Source organism: Poecile atricapillus, chromosome 8, assembly GCF_030490865.1.
Source record: "Poecile atricapillus isolate bPoeAtr1 chromosome 8, bPoeAtr1.hap1, whole genome shotgun sequence".
Taxonomy (NCBI): domain Eukaryota; kingdom Metazoa; phylum Chordata; class Aves; order Passeriformes; family Paridae; genus Poecile; species Poecile atricapillus.
The window spans coordinates 10,090,980-10,116,472 of record NC_081256.1 but is presented as its reverse complement, the minus strand read 5'-3'; the positions used below and the strand labels follow the sequence as shown (position 1 = coordinate 10,116,472).

General features: G+C 38.6%; 1 protein-coding gene across 4 annotated transcripts in view; it reads right to left on the bottom strand.

The window, feature by feature from the left end:
* Nucleotides 1-947: 947 nt before the first annotated feature.
* The window catches only part of ACSL3 (acyl-CoA synthetase long chain family member 3), a 48,696-nt gene continuing 24,150 nt past the window's right edge, over nucleotides 948-25,493 (bottom strand). For 3 of the 4 annotated variants that reach the window (XM_058844065.1, XM_058844063.1, XM_058844064.1), the window contains 13 exons: nucleotides 22,880-23,057; nucleotides 17,699-17,808; nucleotides 16,326-16,464; nucleotides 14,394-14,544; nucleotides 13,700-13,823; nucleotides 13,463-13,534; nucleotides 12,819-12,958; nucleotides 11,926-12,098; nucleotides 11,251-11,325; nucleotides 10,382-10,573; nucleotides 9,780-9,894; nucleotides 7,267-7,424; nucleotides 948-5,025 (listed from right to left, as the gene is read on the bottom strand). In XM_058844065.1, coding sequence (XP_058700048.1) covers nucleotides 4,862-5,025; nucleotides 7,267-7,424; nucleotides 9,780-9,894; nucleotides 10,382-10,573; nucleotides 11,251-11,325; nucleotides 11,926-12,098; nucleotides 12,819-12,958; nucleotides 13,463-13,534; nucleotides 13,700-13,823; nucleotides 14,394-14,544; nucleotides 16,326-16,464; nucleotides 17,699-17,808; nucleotides 22,880-23,057 — 1,791 coding nt within the window. In that variant the 3' untranslated portion in view covers nucleotides 948-4,861. Of the gene's footprint in view, nucleotides 5,026-7,266; nucleotides 7,425-7,621; nucleotides 7,815-9,779; nucleotides 9,895-10,381; nucleotides 10,574-11,250; nucleotides 11,326-11,925; nucleotides 12,099-12,818; nucleotides 12,959-13,462; nucleotides 13,535-13,699; nucleotides 13,824-14,393; nucleotides 14,545-16,325; nucleotides 16,465-17,698; nucleotides 17,809-22,879; nucleotides 23,058-25,493 lie in introns of those variants that run through there. The other variant, XR_009278122.1, reaches the window with a different exon arrangement.

Sequence of the window (25,493 nt, the reverse complement as noted above, 5' to 3'; positions counted from 1 at the left end):
TTTTGTAGACAATAATAGCAACTCAGGTCTACAATGTTTTTATTTGTATTTTTATTGTATCTATTTTGGATCCCATGACTAATCACTACACTACCATTTTCTGATACATTTATCCTTCCTGAAATTAGTTGCTATAATAAATTCCTATTGCAATAGTTCCAAGCCTTATTTCTCTTTACTAAAGAGACCCCTAACAGTATTTTATTAGCTACGAATGTCTAACAAAAAAAAAAAAAAAAAGAACAAAAAACCAGTTAAAGTGAATCATATTACCCTAGATTATTTGAATTAAGTTTTAAGTCTTAAAAACCCCCAGCATTTCTGAAAGAAAAAAATAACAACTACTTTGGATATAACTGAATCTAGAGGAAACTGGAGCCTTCTCATGGCTGGTTAAAGGGATAGACAAAAATATCAGCTATACAGCAAGGAAGGTTTGACATTTTGTCAGCCCTACAACCCTGGGCAGTTGGGGAACCTGTAAATAGAGACAAAAAGTGTTGAGATGCCTCCAGGCTGGACTGTTACCAGCAATGGCTTGTGAGCTTGTAATTAAAACTTAAATTTTAAGTGCTTAAGATCTCTTAAGAAGTCCAATTGCAAGCACCTAATATCTGACCCTTCAACACAAAAACTTAAGGAAAATTACACACTAAATACAAGCCCTAGCACACTTGGATAGGAAAAAAAAGTGTCATAAGCCTACAGCTTTACAAGAGGTATTACCCACAGCCAGTGCTTTTAAAACCAGGTAAATGGCAGATCATATGCAAATAAAAATTGACCAAACATCATTAATTTTCCCTGCAGTGAAAATCCAGGCTAACCTGGTAATTCCTGCTCATGCATTCAGCTCAAAATGGTCACACATATTTGAAACATCTGACAATAATAAACATATTTCTATATTATCAACTCTGTACCACTGAAAACACTGGATGTACAGGTCCCAATTTGTGAAATTAATTTTATTTTTGAAACATGATATCCAATTACAAATAAATAATTCATACAATATAACTCAATTAGGATATACAATGTTCAGGCAGTTCATAGTAACAACCAAGATCACATTGAAAATGAGTTTACATTAAATAACCCATTACAACAATATACAGTTGGTCATTCAATTAATGTTTCAGCCTGGTCCAAGGTGTAGGCAAGTTGAAAATCATTCCTCTTACCAGTAAAGAAACAGATGTACACAATTTTATACCCAGTCCAAAGTAGTTAATACACCATAGTAATAAAAATTACAAATGCTGCATTGCATCACCTAAATGTAGTTTCAGTAGAGAATAAAAAGTATGTGAATTTTAGCAGGACAAAGGTTATTGCAAAGGAGTTTTATGTCCTATAGCAATTTCTGCATAAACATACAAGCTTTACAGGGTGTTCCTAATGTAGGGTTGTGATTCCACACCCTTCTCTGCATCCTGCCTGTAAAGCAGTGGGATGCTGGTACCTGTAATGTCCTTAGCTCCAGCCACACATTGCCTTTCACTCCCTTTTCAGCAGAACCTTTCCCTGCTCAGCTCCAGCTCCTCTCTGAGGTGTGCTCCTGCCTCTGTGAGATCTGCAGCAGCAGCAAACTCACACTGCCTTTTGACATGCAACTTTTGAATTTGTCATCTACCCCAGAAATGCTATGCTCTGTAAAGAACACTTACATCTAGATTGAATGATAGCCTAAAGTCCTGGAATATTTTTAAAGAATTGTGAAACTTAAAGGATATTCACAGCATCCCTGGAATTTCTTGGTCATCCATTTTAATAATGAAATGCATAAGATTTTCACAAGAGTGTAAGTAGTTACAATTTTCAATGATTCAGAGACCTGGTAAGATTTTATTTACAAAAGTTTTGTTAAAAATCCCCCCTCTTTTGGGGGCCCTTTAGGTGAGGTATATGCCCCTTGCTCTTAAGTTTGAACTCAGATTGTTTAAAGTTACAGCTCTTTCCATTACAAAATCCCCCTCGTGACAGAGACCACTCCTCCCAAACTCACATTTCTCAGCTCCTGCAGAGCCTTTGGAACACTGCAGTTTCCAGCAGGTACTTTTGTTCTTGTTACACAAGGCATGGGAAGAAACACACACACACAAAAAATTAAAAAATAACTATGATGGGGAATTCTCAGCTAGCAAGGGTTGGAACCAATCCCTCCAAAGCTGTCCTTGTGCTCAGCAGTGCAGGAGCACAGGGGGGCAGGCAGAAGGAGCTGACAGCCCACAGGAGCAGGGGAGGAGGGAGCCTCACACCTGAACATCCCATCACAGCCCCCAGCACTTCCCAGCACAGGTGGCCTCAGTGGGGAGGACTCAGAACCCAGCAGCAGTGGAGTCTGTCTTTTGCTATAAATCAAAAGAAAAAAACCCCATACTCGTCACAAAGATTTTTAAAAGTCTTTCCATCTCCAGACTATCTTACTGAGAATAAACTTAATGAACTGCTTTGTTTTCACGTTCTGTAGAAGAAATAAATGTCCACGTGAATGTGATGCCTAATGAAAGAGGAACTATATATATCATATCCATTTTAAACATAAAAAACCTGAACTGTACCATCAAATGCACAGTTAGACTGCAACCCCATCTTGTGACTGGATTAGAAAAAAGAAAATGAAACTACGATTTCCAAACCATTTAAAAAATTTCATTTACACAGTTTCTCAAAAGGGAATTTAAACGCTTAGCAGAACAAAATACTAACTTCAGATTTATTTAACCAAAAGCAGATTTATTTTCTTAAATCTGCTGCACAATGCACCAAGTGATATACATAGTACTTCAGCAATTTATTAATTTTCTCTACAAATCACAAAAATATTTTAACAATGTACAGTCTATGCTGAGTTCTATTTAAGAACCTGTTGATGGAGCACAGATACAAATTTAAGTGTTAGTATGTCTAATACATGGTGTGACACTTCCCTACAGCCTTGGCAATTTTTCCACATTTGGATTCTTCAGTCATTTTTCCACACTTGTCTTATCTCTATTCACCACAAGGTTTTCATTTATGATCTGGATATCTAAAATCAGTAATCTCAAAAATATGGTTCTGATTTCTTTTTGTTGCTTCTATTTCCATTTCATTACTTACACCAAAATTTACCATTTGTTAAGTTTTCCATGGACAGCAGCAGAGGAAATCCATAATTAGCACAAACCACCTCATCATTTCATCAGGGAACCTGCTTGATAACCTTCAACTCCTATGAATCTGCTTTCTATAATCAATGGAGAGCATTAATTTAAAAAAAAAGTATTTGAGGTTTATAAAATAAAAATCTGCACATCAAATACCTCCCAAAACCTCATGCCACAAACAGCAGGAACTCCCTCTCCCAAATTAAGCTTCTGGCCTTCAGCATTGCTGTGTGCTACCATAGCAGGGCACTCAGCGAGCATCAGGACCTTGAGTTTTAGTGCTACAAGTAAATGATGCACATGAGAGTAATCTCCAAATTAAAGCCACTTCAGTTGCTTCATCACAAAGTTGACTGATGTATGCCTTTTCACATTCTCATGTAACCCTGAATATTCTTTCCAGAAATATTTTGAAAATAAAATTTACATCTGAAACAAATCTGAACACTCTCACTGAAGATGAAAAGAGCCCCCACATTTTTTCAAACAATATCCATGAATCTCTGCTGAAACAGAAATTGAGATTCCTTCCCAAAGTAAGAACTAGGTGTAACAAACCAAGCAATATAAATAATAATATAAATCTGGCTGACAAATGCTTCAAATATCTGTTTTCAAAGCAAAAAGTACTACACAAAAGAACAAAGAATCAAAGGGAGATTTTTAATGGCACAAAGGGCAGCTAGGCACTGTGTGAGCTGAGAACATAACTGTCATTATGACTTTAAAAATCCCCCCCAGGAAGATTTGGGTTGCAGCTAGGGCAGAGCAAGGGTCTTGCCAAACAACAAAAGAGCAAACCCACTGTAGTGTCCAAACCTAATGAGAAAAGACAAAAGTTGCTACAGTCCCTCTGCTAAAAGAACACAGTCAAGCTTGTAAAGTGTTAGGTGAAATTAATGATGAGAACTCATATTAGCACTGCACAATTCAGCTCTGGATGAAATGGTCACAAGCTATTTAAAAAAGGAGTTTCTGTATCTGAGAGATTATTCTTAGGTTTAACTTCTGCTGTGTTAATAGCATCTTCTGTATTAAAGGAGCTTTAATTAACATCTGCAAGAGTACCTGCCCTGAGGCAGAGCTGTGCCATGACCATCCTTCCATTTTCAGATAAAAATAAAAGTAACCATTAGGCACATATTGAAGGTGTATTACACAAGCTGGAATGTCAAACATTTTCTCCCTCAGATTTACACAGAAAAATAGCACAGCAGCAAATAACCTGGTCCTCTGTTCAACAATTACCTTGTAACAAGCATTTTCAATGTAGATAATGTCACAACATCAATACCTTCTTATCTTTAAATAATTAGGTAAAAAAAGGCCCCCAGTATAACCACTTCTTATATAGCCAAGTCTCTTTATATACATCCAAATTTTAAAGATACAAATAAAATATTATACAGGATTTATAAATGTTTAAAAATTTGAGGCTTCAGAATCATGGTTTCCCAAAAAGACCCGGGAAAATCCACAGACTGACAAGGTAGCAGAGAAAACTGGAAAAAAGGAGACAGACACAAGTTTGCTGCCATAACATTTTACTAAACTTGCCAGTCATGGTGATGTCATTAGAAAGAACAGTTTAAGCTGGAAATGAGGAATGGTGGTTTTGTGTGTTGATCTCAAGTGTTGAGTTGAGACAGGCAATTCAAGTATTTCCTATTTGATCCAAGCTCATTGTAGCAAAGTGGTGGAGAGGAGGATTATTTTACATTTTTTCCGTACATTCGATCAATGTCCGTTTGATAGAACGCCGTGAGCTCTTTGCGTTTTAGTTTGAACGCGTCTGTCACCAGACCAGTCTCTGGGGTCCAAGGATCAGGGCTCAAACGGATCTTTACTGGTATTTCAAACTTCTCCAGATTTGCTGTAAAAAAGAAATATTTTTAATACAGAAATGTATTAAAATGAACCTAAATGGAACCATTTTCCTAAAGTTAAGCACAAAAGTAGAAATTATATTCTCACACGGAAAAGCACGTGACCCAAATGAAGAAGTGCTCCTCTAAGCCACCATGGTTGGTTTGACAACCTGTGGGGTCACAAGCAGAGTGACAGGATCCTCTAGTACCTGCTGTCGGTTTCCACAGATATACTGGGATAAAGCCCAGCTGTTCAGGTGTCTGTGCAGCTCCCTAACTTCAAAAAAAGCCTCAGTGCATGGAAATTATATCCTCAGAACAGATTCTGCACAAGGTGCTCATCATCTGGAGAGAAAAATCTTAAAATCCATACTACTTAGGTTAGAAAAAATGGGGGAGTTTGTTTTTTCCTTATAGTTCTAAATTGGTCAAGGGAATTAAGATCATATGGGAGCTCTTCACTGTACCCAAAGAGAGCAGTGCTCTCCATGTTACACCTTCAGCACAAAACACTATCATTTGCAACAATTTCTGCTGTGGTTTCAGATATGAGAAAAGAAAAATAGCTAAGAAAAGTAGCCAACAGATAGCAATAATAAAAAATCCCTCTCTTTTCAAGTTGGATTTCAAAAATATACATAAATGTATACTTATCATATGCAACCTGTCATTTTCAGATTTTCCTGTCCCTTTTTCTCCATTTGGCATTAGATTACTGGGTTTGGCTTTTCAGGTTTTTTTGCAATTTACCACTAAAACCCACAGTATTTAAAAGTAAAGCCTGTGATACCAAAGTGAAAACCAAAACTAAATATAAAATAACATCAAAATCATTGAATCAAATTTAATCAATTTTTAAAAAGTATTTAATTCTCCTTAGAATAGTGTTGCACAAAAAATGAAAGGAACTTTGTACATGCTCTCTCCAGCACAGCAGCTGCTGAGAATGATTTTGCCCATGTGCTCCAGACAGTGAAGAAAACCAGACAAGAGAGGTGGGGCAAGGAAAGAGCAGCTGCAGTGTTGAGACTGCACTCATGGCAGGAGGGTGCTCCTGGGACAGGAGCTGGCAAATATCAGTTTAATATATTCACAAGCAATATGGAGAAGAGATGAATATTAACAAGCAAGAGATTGCTGGAAGCATGTAGTTATCCAGGGTAGAAAGGATGAGGACAAAGGGCAAAGAGGGACAGGAGGATGTCATGGTGACACCGAACAACTGCAAAACATCCATTGCAGGGAAGTATCAAGAAATGAGGATGGGAAATTTTACACTCCTGATGATCATTTCAAAAAATCATTCCGTGGCCATAACTGATAGCCTTATGAAAAAAGCTCAGTGCTCAGAAATAGCCAAAGGCAAAAGTAAGGCAGAAATTATTACAAAGAACAAACAAAATATCCCTGTGCCACTGCTTCATTCTGCACCAGAACAGCCTGACAGACCATGGCCAATTAGCATGAAAAAGATACTGAGGGGGAAGAATAATCCACCTGACAGAACCACAACCACCACTGGGACTGCTCTCTGCCCCTCCCAGACCAGAGCTCGGCAGAGTCAACCTGAACTGGCAGATGGAAGGCCTGGGACAAACAAGGAATTTCTTCACACAAACAGGCCAAGCTACAAACTCATTAGGAGATACTATGGACACTGATACAGAATATCTGAGTAATCTACAAGTGTAGCTAGAAGAGTTAATGTAAGGAAAGTCTTCTGAAAATCACTAACTACACAGATGCTGCTTTGGTTTTGGAAATATTTCAGATGCAAGTGGAAGCCAGGAGAGCCCCTGTCACCATGGGTTTATTTCACTTCTGCACTGGTATGTAGCATGTGAGACTGTCTGATACCTAATGCATATTATGGTTATGGATCTACAGATGGCCCACACTCGTTTAGGACCAGCAGCAAAGCCAAAAAAATACTAAAGGACACCTTAAAGAACACCACACATACACACATTATATATATACTGTATATATGTATACAGAGAACTGTACTTGTAAAGCTTCCATGTTTTAATGTTCTTTCCTCAGTTATTTGCCACAGTAAAAGAAGCTGCATGAAACAAAAAGACTGACTCAACTCATGTTTTGTTGTTAGGGGTTTTTATATTAAAATCTCATTTCATACAGGTTCAATTAAATATATACATGCAAGGAAATATTTTAGGGCCTATGCTTATCTGTTTAACAGACAGTGCTGTCTCAGGATTGATAACATTGACCCAGCCACTCACCTGCCATGGCAGCCTCAGCTAGCACCTTCAGAACCTCTTTTTCCATCTCAGGACTGTTACAGATCTCTTCCCAGGTTCCTTTAAATCCTTTTTTTCGGGCTAGTTCTGCGAGCTCCTTTTGATTTGGCACAACAAATCCAATGACATAAGAATGGAAACTGAGAAGCACAATGTACTTTAGTATGAATTTCACAAAGCAAACAACTCTTCAAAAATAACATTTCAAGTTGGGGGAGTTTATAATACAGAGATACTGCTCTTAACAGCTGGCTTTTGTTCACCTGATAACCTTCCTGAAATAGCACACAAATTACCTCTGCCTGCTTAAAAATAAGTAGAAAGAGAAGCTACTTACCTTACAGTAACTGGATTGCTTCAAGGTGTGCTGTCCATATGCATATTCCACTGTGTCTCATGCCCAAAGCTTTGGGAAGCAGTACCCATACGATGTCACTGCGCCCTGCCTCTCCTCATGTTTTGCAGCCCGGAATGCAGACGGGTGTGTGGCTTCCCTACCTCAGTTTCCTCTCAACTGCAGAATCCAGTTACTGTAGAGGAGTAGAGGACTGCAGTGAAGAGGGGTTGGAGAGCAGGTTGTGGAATGAGCATATGCACAACACATCTCAAAGGATGCCTGCTTCTGTAAGGGAAGTGACTTCTCTTTCTTTCAAGTGATTGTCCATACACTCACTCTGCTGTTGGCACTCTTTGCTCCTGACACATAGTGCTCAGAACATAGGAAGCTGTGATCTCAAAGTTTTTGGGCCCTAAAACACAATTCACTCTGAAACAGGTATTCAAAGTTTTCAGATGGTGTAAAGTTTAAGTGAAATGTGCACAGAACCTCACACATTCCAACAAAGCATATCAGAGCCAGAGTTGAAAGTGATCTCAGAAGAGCTTCTAATCAATTCACCTGCCCTGAAGCAGGGTCAGATACATCTAACAGATGTTTGTCTACATCTTTTTAAACATCAGCAAGCACTAATGCCAACGCTTTGTCACTCGTAGTACAGATAAGCTGCTGCTGCAACTCCCGATTCTTCCTCTTTGCCGTTTCCCTCAAAATAGTCAGATGTCCCTTTCCTTTCCACAGAAGCTGTTTATTCATTCAGATTTTCCTTGTCACCTTTTTAGCCTTGCTTCCTTTCTCAGGTTTATTTAGACATATCAGTAATTACTCCTAATTCATGCCATCACAGGTGTCTGCCCAGACATTGCCATGTTTTTCCTGATCTCTTTCCATGAGATCCATCTCTTCAGATGTGTGGAACTCAGACCCTTTAAAACTTGTTAGAATGATTTCAGAGTAGCCTCACTATCACTACTGCTTGCATCTCACCTTCTGCCTTTGCCTCTGTCCCATTTTCCCCCATGCACACTCATGCTGTGCTCTGTACTGAACCCATGTAACTTTGTTCCCTACTGTGTAGGTATGGTGTGTGAAGGCACCTGGGACACAAAGGACTCTGGCACTTTCATCCCTGGTTCCTGTAGTCTTTTGACATGCTCAAGGTCATGTCCAGCAGCATCACCAGTGTCTCCAGGAAGAAAGAGCATATAGGAGTAATCAGTTGGCTGGGTAAGCATCAAACTTTCTGTTCATCTAAAATTCAGCCCCTGCAGTGGAAGTGCACTTGTTCTGGACAAACAGGTTCATCCAGCTATTTTTTTCTTGGAAAGAACACCATGCAGCTCACAGTTCCTGGTACAGGTAGTTTTTCATTATGGGTCACAAAGTTAAATCTTCACTTGTTGCAGTTCAGATGTGAAAGCAGTTTTGTCCTGAGAGGTTTCCTGAAGGTACATCTTCCCTCTTGAGCAGTTGCTTCCCTCTCGCTGCTCCTTACACCAATTTTTTGTATTTGGTAGCTTTGTCTTGGAAATAATTTTCAGTGGAAATTTTCAGGCTTTGGTCCTCAAGACCTCCTGAGCCATCTTTCTTAAACATCAGCAACCACTAATGCATTTCTTCTTTCCATGAAGAAAACTTAGCCAAAATGTCTGTCCTACACTAGGCAGCTTCATTTCCTTGCTAACACATGTCCTTGGTAACTTTAGTTACTTTAGTCACAAGCCAGCTCCTGGGCCACTGGTGTTTTTTTCCTCTACCTTCCTCATCTGAAGTATCACAGTACTTCCTCTGAAGGACAAATCACAACTAGACACAGCAAGGAACAAGGTGCTCTAGGGCTTCTAAAGGTAACAATCTCCAAAGTGCTTGAGTGATGCCTGTAATTAATGCAATAGAGCTCAGCTGCTTTTCAGATTGGGGAAGGGAGAATGTAAGACTCATCACTGATATTTTCCAATAAATGATGACAACAAATCAGGAAAAATAAAAATGGGCTTCAGGTCTTTCAGTTTTGATAGGGAGTTATTCCATTGCATTGTAAGTAAAATCTTTTTTTTAACTGATTAAAAAAATTCCACACATTGAGTGGCAAAAAATTTTGCTTATGACTTCAAGAGGACAGAGAACAGAGCAGTATCAAAGCTTCAGCTATTCTTACCTGCTTGCATATGCACAAATATTATCCACCAGTGGGAGATTCTTCAGAGCTGCTTCTACTTTGCCAAGAGAAACATATTCTCCTGCCTGCAGTTTTACAAGATCCTTTTTGCGATCTAGAAAGGAAGAGAGGAATTAAGTGTTAATTCAGAACAAAAAACTTTAAACATTTGGTGGCATTATTTATTTCAGGCTAAATCCATATTTAAAGAGCAACTGTTCACCTTTTAGTTGAAAAACAACAGGAACCAAAAATTATGCCCAAATTACTTGAAATTATTGTACACAAACTTACAAAATTATACAATATAAGGCAGTTTATCTACTCAATTAGCTAATACTTAACTCTCTAATTACTACCCAGTCTCAGTAACTTAGGGAGTCAATGTTAAGACTGTTTCAAAATGAACCAAAAATCAGCTTCTAAAACACACAAACAAGTTTATATTAACATACCAGAACTTCCCTGGGATACATGGGAATGCTTTAGATTGCATGACAAGACATGGAGGTTGTTCTCATAACTCTATTTCACAGCCCTGAAAATGTGTGTCTGTTTGAATATCCATACATGTACATGTTTACCTGAATTTATTAACTCACCAATAATTTTTAGACAACCATCATGATGAAACTCTCCAATGTCTCCAGTATGGAGCCACCTCTGCCCATTCTCATCAACAGTGAAATCTTTTCTGGTTCGTGCTTCATTTTTGTAGTAGCCCACAGTCACATTCTGCCCTCCAATAAGGATCTCACCTCTAGGATATGGTTTGTCAGTGTTGTAATATCCACCTAAAAGGATGAGGAGCTTTATTAAGTTTATGAGAATGAAAACATGTTCCAAAGCAAAAATTTGTGCCATCCTTCTGGCAGTAGTAAGTAATGTGCTTTATCAGTTTCACACAGGCTCAAATAAAACCAAATAATTTTGCCTCACAGTTTAGAAAAGAAAAATCCCTAAGATTTTGCATTAGTCCAAAACACACTTAAGTATTATACATTTCTACTCTACAGTACATAAAAGCCTACAGTGAAAGGAAATACCCAAATGAACTTCAAAATTTATTATATGTATTTTTTAAAGAATCCATTAAGCTTCTATTCTACATGCCAATTTTAAATGAATTTAAGAATAACATTATGAAGATTATTTTAAAATAGTTTCTTAACAGCAACAAGGTATCATGCATACTACCTAGTCAAAATGCCACTTTATTTATAGCTTCTTTATGTATTTTAGCACTTTATTTATTAACAGCTTCTGTCTGGATATTTCCCTGCTTTGAAACTCCTGAGAAATTTATTTTACCTTTCTTCTCCCCAAGAACAAACTTTTATAGGCAAAAGCAGCATTTAAAATAGAAACAGCCAAGAAATAGTCTTCTAATTACTGCTACTGAGCAAAGCCCAATAGAAAAACACATTTCTTACAAAAGCATTGCAATTTAATCATAGGCAGGAAATCTCACCTTCTTCCCAGTTCATTAACTTGATTTCACAACAGACCAAAGGTGCTCCCACTCTTCCTGTAGTGTAGTCCCAAACTAGAATTTAAACAAGTGCATTTTCAGAAAAACAAAAACCAAAGCTGGTTAGAAAAAAAAAACATTTCGTTGTCATGCATCCTCAGTGAAACTTAACTGCTATTTATTTCTGAACTTTAATTCATGGAACCAAACTTCCATAGAAAACCCAACAGATTTATCAAGAGAACACAGATAAAATTTTTATCGTGCCTAGAGAGTAGATGGCTGTATTAACAGATACCCTCAGTTACTAAAAGGCAACTGAAACCATTAGGTTCTGTCATATGAAACTAAAATCTGGTGCAGGAAGGTTTTAATTCCTGATATCTCCCTTTACTCAACAATATTTGAAAAAAATGATTCCATTCACGTGGTAAGTGCAGCAGTGCCACGATCCCACTCACGCTAGAATGCGCTGCCCTACCACAAAGGAGAACGTTCATTTTCCACGGAGGACACCTGCTCCAGCACATCCGAATCAGCGCTGCCCCGTTTGATGGTTTTTGGGAGCAGCTGACTCCAGGACTCCCGGATGAGGTTTGGCAGCAGCACCAAGGGACGGGCGGGTGGAGCCGAGCCCCGCCGGGCCCGGTGCCGGTGCCAGGGGGACGCACCCACCTTCGGTGATGGTGCCGGCCCCGGCGGACTCGGTGAGGCCGTAGCCCTGCCCCACGGGGCAGCAGAAGCAGATGTTCATGAAGCGCTGCGTGGCTGCCGAGAGCGGCGCGCCGCCGCACAGCAGGATGCGGATCTTCCCGCCCAGCAGCATCCTCACCTTGCGGAAGATAAGGCTGAAACGCAAAGGGAAAAGGACGCTTTGGAGCTTAAAAACAAAGCGAGAGAGCACCTAGTTTGGGATCTGAACTGAAAGGTTCCACTGTCTGCAAATACACTTGTATGACATCCAAGGAAAACCTTGGAGGAGAACACTGAAGTTTTCAGAAATACAGGCACAGATTTCTAAGATCGTTTCTATGTTCTAGTTGGAAGGAAGATGGGCTAAATGTTTGAAAGCACACATTTAAGGAGGCAATAAAGTTGCATGATTTTCTCCAAAAAATACACTAAGCTGTATAAATTTTGCAAACACATTATCCTTTACTTTCATGGAAGCCCAGAATTAGATTCAATAATCCTGTGGGTTCTTTCCAATTTGAGGTATACCACTGCTCCCTTTTGTGAAAATGTGGAGTCTACAGTTTTCTGTAGGAATAAATTGCTCATCTTACCCAAAAATTGCATAAATCTATTATTAAATTCCTGATGAAAATGCAAGAAATGTAAATTTTCAATCAGTGTCAAGTTAAACGACACTCACATTCTATCAGTATTTAAATCCCTCACACAAACTGCTGATTTGTTGTTTCAATCCACACTCCAGTACAGATTTGTTCATGTTCAAAGTGTCAACAATAAAATGAAGGAAAGCACAGAAAGAAGAAAAAGCAGATATTGCTCCTGTGGTAAGACTTTGATTTTTTTGGTGCCATTTAAAATGAAGCTAACCTTACCTGTCGCAGAGTGGGGTAGTGTAACCTTTGGAAATCTGTTCCATTTTGTAGTTGTAGGCCAATATAAATAGATTCCTCTGGAAACTGGTCATTTCATTCACTTTATTCATGACATTTTTGTAGATTCGATCCATAATTTCCTAGTTTCGTAAAAAGATGAACTTTAACTCAAAGAAACAGAAATCCTGAATTCAGTACAGCAAAAAGAAAACACAACCTAGAAATTCAAGTCAGCTTCAGGAGACAACCCACTCCCAGGTTCCCTCCTCCTCCCTTGCTAAGAAACAGCAAGATGTTCATGGAAAGTAGGAAAGCAAAATCTGGGCAGGAGCAGCACTTAACCCCCAGCTGCCTGCTGCTAACTCTCTTTATTCCACTCTTTTACTGTAACAAACAAGATGTGACTAATTAAAATGGGAATCAAACCTTTATTGCTATCTTGTTTGATACTCATATCATGATTGTTTATCCCCAACATACAAATAAGTACCAAAATTATTATTTTAAGGAAGCTTAACATCAAAGATCCTACTTTTTCTATTTAAATTTTCTATTTAAATGGTATTAATTTTGTTGCTAAAAATTGAATTATAAATTATATTTTAGAAAAGGTTTTAAAAATTATTCATCCATTAGTTACTTACCGGAACAGCTGCCATTAGAGTTGGCTTAAGTGTAGTAACGTCCCCTTTGCTTCCTTTCTTTATTTTAGAAGACTAAAGTGAAGAACAAGTTTACTAGCAGACACATTCAAGATCTTAAACATCAGAAACAAAACTTTTACTATTTTTAAAGAAATATTACAAAGATCTGATGCAAGTAACTTATTTTTTAAATTTCTTTTATTTTTTTCCCGGTAAGGACTTGCATCTACAACATACCTGGTCAGCCAATGTCTGAGGGGAAGAGTAACCGATGCAGCACCCATGAGACAGACACACAAGCTCGGCACTCAGCTCCAGAACATGGGCAAGGGGCAGGTACCCAATATAAATGTCTTTTTCCCTGCCAAGAATTTTTAAAAGACAGGTTTATGCTGTATCACTAGGGTCTTCAGATGCATCATTAAGCACAATTAATGCTAAGTTTACTGCAGAAATGGAGAAAGTAGAAAATGCCTTTGAGCTTGAGAGCATATTTCTGATCACGTGGGTTTTGTTTCTAGAGTTGCATACTACATACTGTAGGTTTAAGGCATGAAAAAAGGGTGATGGCTACTCTGGTTATTCTTGGTGGATGAGATGAAAAACTGCACCAAACAGAAAGAAGCCACAGAATTTAAACATTAACCAAGGGAAGCACTGCTTAGGGAGGCTTTCAACACTCTAGGGCAGTGGCCTCGCAGGTTTTTGTGTCCTGGTCTTGCCCACAAACCAAAGAGGAGAGAACAAAGAGTACAAGAAGCAGTCATGTAATTTAGTGCAGTGCTGGAAGATGCTCAGGTGTCAGTGCATAGTGTGATGTGTCACAGCCTTAGCAATATCAAAGAGTTCATATTTTACACAGTAGTTAATCTAGAATTAAATGCAACTAGATGACTTCTTTATCTGCTGGTAAGTAATGGTTGGTACGCACCCCAGATTTGGGATCCTCTCAGCCATTCCAGTTATGCCAGCAATTATGTTGCAATGGGAGATCATAACTCCTTTGGGAATTCCTGTGGATCCACTTGTGTACATGATCACTGCGATATCCGAGGGCACAGGCCTGGATGGCTGCTTGTTTCCTGCAAGTTGTTAAACAAATAGGGTGTGTGGTGGGCTGGGAGATCTGACACATCTCAGCAGTCACTGCAATACAGCACCACAGGACCCTTGCTATTACATTCTGCTTTTGCTTATAAAGATTGTGGTCAAGCTTAAGTGCCTTCAAAAAGAGTAGGAACTTCGCATTAGCTGAGCAATACTTTAACTGATTGTCCTTATCTACCACAACAACAGTTTTCCTATTATTTTTCCCCTACTCCTGCACTGGAGAAAAAAACAGGCAGAGCTTTGGCTTGCCCAAAGCCCCACTGAGCATCCCTGCCTCGGGGCAGGTTCACTGCCCTGGTGCCACGCTGCCACAGGGTCCATCCTTCTGTGCCAAGGAAGCCTCACGTGCTCCCTGGCAGGGAACAGCACACTGCCTTATTGCAACACCTGCAGCAAAGCACTGCTGAGCCAACCTGAGGTCCAATCTCCATAAATATTTAAAAGAAGTTCAACAGCTTTAATTGGATTAAAGTGCTTTTTAAATACTTGTGCTGAGAGCAAGAAAATACAAAACTACTGTGCTTACTCAGAGGAAACTGCATCTCACACAGTGCATGTGGCACAGTGCACACACTGAATGAGATGCATGAAAGAAACATTTAATCATTTTCCACTCACTGAATCCTGCCTATCCTACACAATGAACAACACAGAGGAAAAAAACCCATAAGCAATAGCTCATCTACTTAATATTAATTGGACATGCTCGACCATAAACAATTCATGATAGCATTTCACAGTTCATGAATGGTTAACTTGACAAAGATAATGTTCCTTTATTGTTGTGCAGAGTATGTGAAATTTAAAAGACTGAAGAAAGATTAAATACCTTATTACATAGCACATAGATTAATAAATGTCAAGGAGTTTATGAATTACAGCCAAAATTTTTCTGCTGGTGTTGTATTAAACTGTTTTAGAAGTACATAAAACTGGTATATCAAATAGAGAAAAGCATCTTTTAAAGAAATTGAGAAGTCGTGATGTTTGGAGCAAATCTGCCATTTCCCTGAACACCAAAATCAGATGGATTGCCCACCCCCCCACACTCCTAAAATACAATCCAATGTTCCTGTGCCTGCAGCAGTTAAGACATTCTGAAAACAAAAAGGATAAGAACAAAAAGCAACTACTGAATATATAGAAATCTTAAAATACTAGGATGGGCAGCTCTTCAGAGCCAAGAATAAAATTTTTTTAAGATTACAATTAAAATAAGTTCTAAAATTCTGAATTATAGTTCTAAAAATGTTACATAGAGCAGAAACAGATTTCAATTAATTTACACAGATTGATGCTTTCAGAAATGTAGAAAGTGACCAAGTTCTATCAGATTCAAATGACTATTTTACATTTTGCTATCTGTGAATTTTACAGAACTCAATGGTACAAATTACTGATTTCTTTTATTATAAAACACACCATGACTTTCCTCCTGTGTCCTGAATAACCTGGTCTTAATATCTCAGATCATAAGAATGCTTTCTAAATTTCTATCCTGAATTAATTGCTTATCCTAAAAACTATCCTTCAACCTGTGACACTTGACTGTGAAGTGTTTTCACTCTGTCGAAAAACAGAACAAACACCCCAAAATCCAACCACTCACAACAAAAACAAAACAAAAATCATGCAGACTTTATTTAAAGGAAAAGGAGATAAGAAAAGATTAATTCTGCAGTTTTTCTTCAAGCTTACTCCAGGGGGTCAAATTAGGGCACCAAAAGAGATGATTTGAACAGGAAGAACCTACCAGTGTCTGCCTTGGCCCCCATGGCTTGCACAGATGCCATCGTGTGGACAATGACACCCTTGGGGAACTCTGACCACGTTGTGGGTTTGCCATCCACCGTGATTATGTGTCGCAGTAGTGGAACTTGAGAAACAATTTCCTGTGGAAATGAAAAATGGGTTCAGAAATTAAAACTTAGTTTTATGCCAAGAAGTAAGAAGAAAAAAAACAAAACAAAAAAACCACAAGAACAAAAACCTCCAAGCTATCTGCTGTGTACTTTTTTAAAAGCACTAATATAAAACTTCTCAGAATTTTAAAGGATAAACCTGCCAAGCTCAAACAGCTGCAAAGCTTGAAGCTTTCCAATTTTAAGTCCAAAATCTTTTCCAACCATTTACTGATTTGTATTTTATTTCATGAAAACCCCACAAATAAGACTGCAGTGATTTGTAGACATAACTGACTTTCCCTTCCCATAGAACATGGGGAGAAACTGGTGATACTGAGCTCATAATAATTCTTAGGTTACTCCTTGGTTATTATGCTATTTAAAACAAGCAACAGCTAGCAAAAATATTGAAAATTACTAGTTAAGCATTTCACACAAAACATGAGTTATAAGACATTTATTAGTGTTTTCATGGAAGAAAGTAAGATCATCACCTATAGCAGAGCAAATACATTCTCTTCCTGCAAGTTGAAATAATTGCACATGGCATAGACACTGTCATTGTAGTAACTTCTTTTTAAAGTTTGGGAAATTCTCATTCAAAATTCCACAACAGCACAGTTTTTCATTAAAACAATTGCCTAATCTGAAAGGTGCAGTTTCCCCAAAACACAAAATGATGAAACTCATGCAGATTAGTTGTTCCACTTGGGTATTCCATCAGGGTCAGTAAGTCAAAGAAGTTCTTTGACTATTCTAATATTTAGTGAGCTTTTTCTCCCTGTGCATGGAAGAACAGCTCTAACTCTTTAAACACCCATCTTGAGATGTAAAAACCATTCTCTGCTGGAAACACATCTGTCAATAAGCCAGGAGCATGATCACAGTTAGCTCTTTACACATTTTTCTGTTCTTCCCATTGTTACATTTATAGGCACTAAATCCACCCAGAAACCGCAGCAGTTTCTTGTAAAGGTGTTTTTCCAGGCAGCACTCCAGCTCTGCAATGCTGCAAATTGCTCATTCTCCACTCACTGAGCAGCCTAAAACCCACTGAAAGCAAACTACCACTTTCTGTACATGAAGACAGATATATAAATCTTCCAAAAGTGTCTGCCTTATGGAAAGGCAATAAATCTGTGTTCTGTACAATGGAACCAGGCCATTTAACAATGCTGAACAGACACACTGGAAAGAGGTAGACAAAGAATAGTTTTCTGACCTTCAATTTTGTTTGCATCAATTCTTTACTAGTAATGATGGTGGTCACCTCTGTTTCATTCAGCCCATGGACTATTGCTGGGCCTCCCAGCGTGGCATACAGAGTAACAACTGAAACACAAAGCAGGGGAAATGGTCAGTCTCTGGGTTACATTTTCAAATATAGTTTACAAAAAAGAACTGAGATTAATCTATTCCAACTTAGGCAGTGCAATAAAAATATTTGTCAACTCAAAGATGGTACAGTTTTTTTATTTAAAAAGCCTCTTAATGTCTGACTTTAAATACAGTGTGATTTTCAGTTACTCCCAGAAGGAATAATGAACAACCATTCTCTATGTGACTGTTTACTCTTTTACAAGGTCTAATTAGAGGCCCCAAAACAACATCACCTCATGCAATTCTTCTGGTTCTACTCTCATACTTTCATTGCTCTTACTATCTGAAAAGCAGGCAAAGCTTCTCAGTTTAATCACTGTGTAACATTCCTCTTGCATATAGGAAAGAAACAGCTTTCATTCATGTGACTTCTCTTTCCAGAATTCACATACTCTGTTTTACAATTGACTTTACACATACCTTTTACAATTGACTGCTAATAACAAATTACAGCATGGCAATATGTGTCATCAGCAGAGAATTCTCACTCAGGAATAAATCTGTAGCTATTCTGTTCTGTATCTATTTTAAAAAAATGTAATAAAGGTTTAATCATCACAGTCATTGGACCCCAAACTGACATCATGAGAATAATATGGAATAGCATGAAAGAAAATATTTGGAAAATTGACTATAAGAAAAATTGTTTCCTGTTTGTAAGGTCAGCTCATTAGTGTGTTAAACAATGATTTCATATTAATACCTTTAAAATAATATTTTATTTCCTATCATTTTCAATGGAACTGAATGAAAAGAGACCGGAAGAGACTAGGGAAGAAAGAGGCAGCTAAAAATTGAAAAAAAGTATTGCTAAAAAAAAATTTCCAAGCAGAACACTAAACAGGGACATCTCAAAAAATCTCTGAGATCAATCAACACAATCAATAATTACAACATCCTTGCTGGGAGTTTTGTCACATCAGGTATCTGAATATCATCTGCTTTTTAGTCTGTAAATAGCTGAATATTTAAAGAGCGTAATTATGAAAATAAGATAACCCATTGTACATTAGGACTGTAATCACTGCAGCAAAGACTAAAAATTAAAATTAAATAAAGTCCCATTGTATTCTAAGATTTTTATTTTAATACTTTAAATCCAAGGAGTTACAAACCCAAAACAACTCAAAAGCAGTTTTCTTACACAGAAAAGTAAATAGTTGACCTCTACTTATTTTTTTTCTTGTTAAAACAGTTCATCATAGTTCAGAACTGTTGCAGGGCAAATGCACATGCACTGTGTTTTCTTTAATTTGGTGGGAGCAAAGTCCAGAAGAGTGCCTCTCCTCGTTCCCACGAGCTCTCTCTACTTACTGCAGTGACCCCTGTTATATAAACATGTAGCAGAAATTCAGCTGCCCCGAGCCAACAAGCAGAACCAAGCCGACAACACTGCCCAGAAAGCAAAGCATCATCTCGGGAATAACACGGAGGTACTTAATTACTCATCCACAAATAAGTACATTAGGACACTCAGAGCTATATGACAGAGCCCAAGAGAAAGAGACCATTTATATGATGGTGCACTGATGTCTTGGAGAGAGCAAAACTGACAATGACTCATCTCTGAAATTCTCCCTTCTCCACACTGGCACCTAAAACTTTTTCAGGCAAATCTGAAAGTTTTGATAATTTTTTTCTCTCCTCGTTCTCCTGAAAACATACTGACAAGGGATGATTTTGTATTCACCTTTATACATGCAATAGTATAAGCCAGCCTTTGTTAACTGACCAAAGGCCTGGCAAAAAGAAAATCCCCAACACCACTAAATTTGCCCAGATATAAAAAGATAAAACCTTGCCCTAAAGAAATAAATAGAACTTTTATTTCAAGAACAATTTATTTCAAGGTAACTGGAATGTTAAACTGAGTATTTCAGCATCCATTGTACATCAAGAATAAAAAGAAAAATGCACCTTTAGAGGCTTCAGCCAAATTTAATTCTGACAAAACCACTTCTGCTCAAGCATGATTGAAAAATGAAACCTAACCTCTCCTATTCCACCATTTGGCTATGCACTCGTCTTTTATCTTCCTGTCCTGGTCAAGAGCTGTTCACACACATGAAGAGGTACTTAGGAATAAAATCTGCTTTCACATTAGTACTACTTCTGTTTCTGAGCTAGCAATCCCACTCTACCTCCTGCAAATACAAAACTCAGAACTTCAGAAAAATTCGTATTTAAAATCAAACAATATTTCCAACCATAAAATCATTTGTTTGTGCAAGTAACCCATAACAAACATCACTTTCCTTATTTTAGTTTAGTACTGCAAAAAGGCATTCTCTCCAACACTGTGTACAAAGCAGATGAACCTGCTCTGTTGACATCAGTTCTGGGCCCAGAATGTCTGGATCCATCAGACTGAACACATTTCACATTTGGAAAGAATGTCCCAACACCCCCACAGCAGTTAGCTGGTATTAAACCTGCACACTGAAAAATGCTAACATAAGCCATTTAGCGATGTCTTGCCACTACTACTGCTTCAACACCATCTGAATCTTCCAATTTCTCCTGCAAGCTGCCTGCCACTGCACAGCTCTCTCTTCATCTGCCAGCACAAGTCAGCCAAGTTCACAGAAGATGACACAGCTTAGATGCTGAACACCACGTCAGAGTGTGAGCTGAGGCACGTTGCAGTAAGGGGATTTAAAGCACTAATCCAACAAACCCAAAAACATGCACACCATCCTGCTCACAACATCCAGCCCCTAGCTCAGATTTTCCCCCTCAAATTGCAGATCTCCCTAGGATTTGTAAATGTGCTTCAGTTCCAAAGGAAAAATAAATTATACAAGCTTTTACATTTTATTCCCAGGATAGCCACTAGGAATCTGACAGATCCCAAAAGTGATAAAAGGGAACTGGCACAGAGACATGTGGTTTAAAAGCAGCATAGGCATCTAATCTGAGAATAGTCTGTGCAGTTCTCTGCTCTGGTAGGCAGGCCAACCACATTTATTCACTGAAGAACCAACCAAAAGCATCACCAGTTTAGGTGGGAAGGCACCCGGAAAGATCACAGCACACACCATCCACTGCAGCAGAGTGCTCAGAGCCAAGTCCGGGTTTTACAGGTCTCCACGGATGAAGATTTCACAGCCATTCTTTGCTCCTGTTCTGATATCAAATCACCCTCACAATGAAGATGTTTGTCCTAATAGGTAATCAAATTTTCCTGCCATTGAGCTTGTGACTGTGGCCTGCAGAGGTCAAAGCACACCTTTGTGAGCAGAGGCTAGCTCCATCTCCTCTGTATACTCCTCTGGGTAGTGTCAGCAGCAAGATCTGAAGTCATCTTAATGCTGAACAGACCCCTCTGTCAGCCTCTCCTCAGATGTCACTTTCTCCAACCCCCCCAGCATCTTGGCAGCCCTCCACCAGACTTGCTCCAGGATGTCAGCATCTTTTTTCCTAATAGGAAGCCCCAGTGCGGACACAGCAGTCCAGATGTGGTTCTACCAGAGTCCAAAAGGAAGAGAAGGATCATTTCCCTGGACCTACCTACACTCATGCTACCACCATCCAGGATGCTGCTGGCCTCCACTGCAAGAAAGTGCTGCAAAATCCCGGGGAACCCATGGCCCACCAGAACCCTCAGGTCCTCCCCTGCAAAGCTGCTCTCTCCGGCTCTCACCCAGCCTATACTGGTGCATGAGGTGCACACAGAGGAAATTTTAAGTGTCTTTACTGAATTCCATGAGGTTCCAGACAACCCATTTCTCCAGCTGAGAGTCTCCTCTCTGCACAGCAGCCCCACCCTCGGGTGCACTGGCTGCTGCCCCCAACACGCCAGCAGCTGAGACCCTCTGTGTTTGCACTGTGTCCCATCATCCAGGCCTTCAATAAAGAAATCAAGCAGTACTGGAGTCACTGTCAGCCACTGAAGGCTGGCAACTAACTCTGTTCTGTAGCTTACAATCCTTGCAGCCAATGGTCCATCTCACCACCTTTATCTGAACATTTTGGCTGTACAGGTACTACAGGAGGCCATGCCAAAAGCAAGTACAGTCCCTACACAACATCCTGTCCCTCCTTGTCACAGAGCCAGCTGTCACACAAGGCAAGCAGGCTGACTTCAAAATGCTAAGGGCCAGAGCGGTGCACCTTGCCACCAGTTCCTTCCTTAACACTGAGGGACCAACACAGCAAAAGGAACATGCAAAATAACCAGAGCCAGGAGTAAAAACATACCTAAATGAAAACTGCTACATACTCAGAGGGACCATTTAAATATAAATCTTATTAGACTTGCTTCCAAAATCTGAAAAAAAGTATAGCTGATAGACATCTTTACTGTATCTAGGTAGGAAATCAGGAATTTCTGCACGTCTGGCTTTTACAGTCCACCTCTTATTGGAGTAGGTTAAATGTGGCACAGGAGGGAAAAGGCTGTTCCTGTGAGGAAAGCAGTCTGTGGCATGCCCTGAGGGACAAGATGTGTCCCCCTGAGAGCATCACAGAACCTAGTTCGGTGAAGGACATATTAAGGAGCAATGATGAAACAGACATTTAAACAACTACAGCACACTGAGACCAGCACTCAGTACATTCTTGAGCAAGAAAAATAGGCCTAACCAAAATCAAAATTAAAGAACTGACAAAATATCCAGATAAAACAAAACTTGCAGACACAGATGAAGGTTTGACGTCAACTCCTGAAACCAAGTCAATGAATTCATGTGTGATTTTTGTTTGTTTGTTTTCAGAAACCTGGGAATCTGTACTGATTCAAGATGAAAAGAAAATAAACCTCTCACAAATTCATTGAGCACACTATACTTCCCAAAACCATTCTCCCCATCTGCCAACAGATACAGGTTTCTCTATTCACTTAAGCAAAAGGCTACAAAGCGCACAGTTTCTACCTTATGCAGTATTTTTTAATTTGAAAACTTTAACGTTCTACATAAAATCTAGATAAAGTTTTCTTAGTACATAAAGCAAAGCAAGAAAATTTTGTTTTGAGATGGTGAGATCAAAAACCATAAAAACTTCAGGGAAGACAGGTACTCACGCTGGTAGTTGCACATAAAGCAGGCCTGGGCTGCAATCATCCACTCAGCTCTGGTCTCACAGAAGATGGCAATGTTAGTCTTTGGCTGCTGACCCAAGACTGCTAAGCCATTTCCAAAATTAACAGCTTTAATGTATACATCTTCGTAAGAAAGCCAGGTGTACTTGCCAAGGATGACCTAATAAGAATAATAAAATCAATTAAGAAAATTAAAATCCTTAACACATGTCCTACTACATCTTCACCCATGTGAAGAATCCACAGATGTTTCAGTGACATGTGCTTGAATTGCCAAAAGCTACAGGGCCTGTGGAAATTCCAACATAAATACTATATCACAATGCAAAATCTCCTTGCATGTTACCACCTCAATTTCTATTTTCACAGAAGGGAAAGCACATGATTCCCACCACCTTTTGTAGCTTTGGAAGCCCTCTGAAAGACTGTGTTTGGTTATCTGGCCCACATACCTCTACTTTTTAAAAAGGTTTGGTTTATGTAAAGGATGAAAAGCACTAGTTAGCACAGTACATTCTCTATATTTGCTTTCTTGGATATTTGGGCCACAATTATACACAAATATGACATTCAGATGTTCATTAAAATAACTGGAATCCAGAAAGCAGTATATCCATGGGCCCCCAGTCAGAAATTGTGAAATCCCTTTCCCTTTGTTCTGAAACAAATGTCAAGGGGATGAGTAGTAATAACTTTGCCTTTTTTTACTGTTAAACAAAAGCGGGACAGAAGACAGGATAGGAAATTACTGGGAAGCCTCAGTTCTGAGAAGTCATGTAGAATATATTACACAATCTCACTTTTCCATATGGGAAAGCTGGTGCACAGTAAAACTGGATTTGAATTTACAGGTCACTACACAAATTTCTGTATGCACTTGCACCTTGCAGTACCATTTCCATACTGAGTGACAGGCTATTTCTTTGAGACAAACCTAGACATTTCCATATGTAGATATAGTATGAAGATGTTCTATACTGAAAATCTATATTCTAAAATATTATATCCTACCCATCTGCTTATATAAGCACACTTACAATTTTGAAAAACAATTTTTAATCAACTATTTCAGACATGTTCTTTACAAAGCATTAGTAATAAATGCAAACAAACACTTAAAAAACCTAGAAAAAACAGAACTAGAAAAGCTCCTCCATTCTTTTTTCCATATTCCATTCATCAATGTGAACTAAATTTCAGACTTTGGTCTGTCAAATCTAACAACTTTTTGACATGTAACTACATTTCTAATGAGTCTGTATTTCCACATCCACTTATTTAATAAAACATACTTCAAAATCTCTCAAAGTCAAAAATAGAAAAATAAAATCTAGTAGATTACCTTTGTCAAGACAATTTTCCAAACTGTTTAAGTTACAATTAGTTGTAACAATGAGTTGTACCTACTACAGCTTCACTGCATATTGCTCATTAATCAACTTGTTTAGCAGGACAAACAGGTACACATGCAGCTGCTTGGAAATTTCACTAATGTCTTTATGGGAAAATATCATTTATCAAGTCCAAAAAACATTTGTCAACAACAGCAATATATAGCAATTCCACCAGAAAACACAGATATCTCACACACTATCTGCTCAGGTTTTCCTGATTTACTTCCAGAAGCTCTGTTTCAGTGGCAAACAGTCTGCTTCCACTGCCAAAACCTTTCTGGAGCAGAAAGCCCAGGTTGAAATGGCAGCATGTGGGGCAGGGCTGGTGCTCACTGCCACAGCCCCCTGAGGAAGAGGAGGGACCTGGGAGTCCCTTTTTGTTTCAACACACCAAGATATTTCTGGTGTGGAAAACTCTCACTGCTTCCAAAACAAATATTGCACCTCTTCTTGTCCATCCAAATTTCAGTCATTTGGAATTTAAATTCCAGTTTGGGATATGTTTTTCCCCAAAGGCAGTATTTTTGGCAGATGTGGAAGTTCTTGACAAGCTGATCAGTTGAAAACAATTTATAGCAGTGACTTGGGTGACACCCTTTCCCCACTATACTCTGCCTACAGTGTAGCCTCAGGAAAACTGCTCACAAATAATTAGGCCAAGAAATACAAGCTGATTCTTGTTACTGTTTATGGTAAGCTTGCCAATCCATAACAGGTTTTAGTAATTTCCACCATTCTGTAACTGAACTGGGGAAAATAAATCATTAAATGGCAAAAAAATTAATCTCTCCAAGTAATACTTGTGATTCTGCTTTTTTTCCCTTTTTTATTCTCTTAAGTAATTCATTCTCATTGCTCAAGCAAGTTTGATATGTATTGAAAGCTCACCTCATTGGTGCTTTCTTTTCTTAAAAAGGAAAAGCCCTTTTTAAGGATGTAAAGCACTGTTGGCTGTACCTATTTATGTAAAAATACATTTCTGAAGAACACTGATGTGAGAAAAGGTAGCATCTTTTTCAATGCAGCAATTTTGAGTTTTACTTTCCTACTGCCTTCCAATTCAAATTCCAGTGCTCCTTCCCCACAGCCAGTGCTGCTTCTCTATTCCATCCGTATAATGTTTATATTATATACGCATTAGTGAATGACAGATATTAATATATATATATATATATATACACTAAACTGCCTCTCTCTCTAAG